Here is a 2327-nt window from a genome sequence, read left to right on the forward strand (position 1 = left end):
TCCACGGTTTCATATATCACTTTTATGGTCACATGTCCACTTTGTCACAACGTCACCGTCATATCGACACCCACTATAAATGTACATGACTTTCATTTGTCACAAATCCACTGTGTCATAGAAAAAACTTTATTTTTTTCCCTAACTGATATGTGTGCACTGTGCCGTTAACACCGTTATGGTGTGTGCCAGTCTGCGTTGTTTTCAGATCATTTTCATGTTGACCCTTCGTGGGCCACTTGTTTCCGTCGCCTCTGCTGAAGCCCCGTTGGATTTGCGAGGGACATACTCCATATCAAAGTTGCTCTTATGGCGTCCTTTCCCTCGGCTCCAGGCAAACAGAAACAGGAAGCAGAAGATGACCACACCTAGGAAGGACAGGCAGCCCATGGCTGTAGATATAATGATAGTCTTAATGTCTAATGTGTCTGTCATGTTGTACAGTGCAGTCCCATTCCCTGATGTGCTGTTGGAGTCTGTCAGATTATTTGTGCTCCTGTTGCTATATTGAGATCTATCCCCAATGCTCAGACTCTTCACAGCTAAAGAGGCCGAAAGGCTAGCATTGCCAGCGGGGTTACTGGCAATACACCTATACACCCCGTGGTCATGCAGCTCTGCTGTCTTGATCTCAAGGGTACCATCTGGTCGGACCTCCACCCTACCACGGCTTTTGGCTGTGATATAGCGTCTGTGAGGTGTAATCCAGACCACAGACGGCTGTGGCGCTCCCTCTGCCATGCAGCTCAGACGGGCGGGCTGGCCTTCGTCAGCCATCAGCAGCTGTGTGGTGTTGGGTCCAATCCGTGGCTTGGTGCAGGTCATGTACTTGGACACCAGAGGCTCCTTGAGGTCCTGGAGAGTTTGCCCAATGAGGTTCTGAGGTGCGCTGCACTTAGGCTGGACATCCAAAATCTGCAGAGAAGGGGGCTTGTGGCTGTTGAGCAGCCAAAGCAATCTGCAGTCGCACACTAACGGGTTTCCACCCAAACAAAGCCTCTTCAAGCTGTCTAGAGAGGCGAACACTCCCTTCTCCAGAGAGTCCAGTCGGTTCTCTGACACATCCAGTAGTTGTAAAGATTTGAGGCCCGCAAAAGCAAAGGGCTCTATAGAAACCAGCTGAGCCCCTTGGAGGCGGAGCTCCAGCAAGTGTGAGAGTTGGCCCAGATCTCCCTGGTGGATGTGCTGGATGCGGCAGTAGGACAGGTTGAGATGCGTGAGGTAGGGTAGGTTGTGCAGTGCTGTGCCTGGGAAGGCAGTCAGGTTAGTGTTGGTTATGAACAATGTTGTGAGGTTGAGGCCATGCAGCGAGAGGGGAGGCAGTGTGTCCAGCCAGGGCCAGAAATCAATTTCTAAATGGCGGAGACGAGATAACCTCTTAAAAGAGAAAGGCTTAAGAAAACTAATGCTCAGGTAGCGCATGCGCAGCTCGACCAGGCTGTGCAGATGTGCCAGAGCGTCACTAGGTACGACCGTCAAATTGGAACGTTCCAGTGTCAGGCTTTGAAGTCCGAGTAATCCAGTAAAGGCCCGCTGAGAGATGAAAACCAGCTCGTTATCGCCCACCTCCAGTGATGTCAACCTACGCAGATCTTGAAAGGCATGATCCAGAAGAACCACCAGTCTGTTGTGGCTGAGATCAAGGCGGATGAGGCTGGTCAGGCCCGACAGAACACCGACAGGAACCAGTTGGAGAAGGTTACTGCGGAAGTTGAGCGAGCGGAGAGCAAGCTGAGAACGAAATGAACCAGGCTCGACCGCACTGATGAGGTTGTCGCTGAGATCCAGGTCTTCTAGTTGCTGGAATGAAGAGAAGTTGTCCGGCGTGATGACGCGCAGCTTGTTCTTACTGAGGTCTAGGACACGTGTCTCAATGGGGATGCCTTCAGGGATGGTGAGGAGGCGCTTGCGGTGGCAACTGACCGATTTGCTTGGAGCAGAGCAATCACATCGGGCGGGGCAGCTCAGAACCGAGCTGGCCAGGAGAAGCAGCAAGGCCCCGCCCAGAAAGAGGTGGCAGTGGTGCGATGCTGGGTGTCGCATGTCTCTTTTACCCACGATGCCCTCTTTCATGGCACAGCTTCTTGTGCATACAGAGCACCATCACGAACAAGCTCTGCAAGACATGAACAAGAAATGTGTTAAATTACACTTACACTCAGGCTGCACCCCCTCCTCCGCCTTCGTGCATTTTTCAACCTTTTACAACCTTTTACACTTTATGTCTACTTAAGCTGCCAACTCTGTTCTCCTTTAATGAACTGTCCCTTTTCCTGGCGAGGTGGATATGAGGGAATTAAACTCCCAGCAGGGCGAGACACAGCAAG

General features: G+C 51.6%; 1 protein-coding gene across 1 annotated transcript; it reads right to left on the reverse strand.

Moving 5' to 3' along the window:
- Window positions 1-204: 204 nt before the first annotated feature.
- On the reverse strand, window positions 205-2073 carry lingo2b (leucine rich repeat and Ig domain containing 2b). The gene has a single exon (XM_085342928.1). The coding sequence runs from the start codon at window positions 2071-2073 to the stop codon at window positions 205-207; it is 1869 nt and encodes a 622-aa protein (XP_085199054.1).
- Window positions 2074-2327: the final 254 nt, after the last annotated feature.

This window comes from Diplotaxodon limnothrissa, linkage group LG19 (assembly GCF_057381915.1).
Source record: "Diplotaxodon limnothrissa isolate DT_005_m linkage group LG19, D_limnothrissa_male_GT1.1, whole genome shotgun sequence".
NCBI classification, from domain to species: domain Eukaryota; kingdom Metazoa; phylum Chordata; class Actinopteri; order Cichliformes; family Cichlidae; genus Diplotaxodon; species Diplotaxodon limnothrissa.

Excerpts from the sequence above, each read along its gene's own strand:
- lingo2b (XM_085342928.1), bottom strand. The coding sequence starts at position 2,073 with ATGAAAGAGGGCATCGTGGGTAAAAGAGACATGCGACACCCAGCATCG.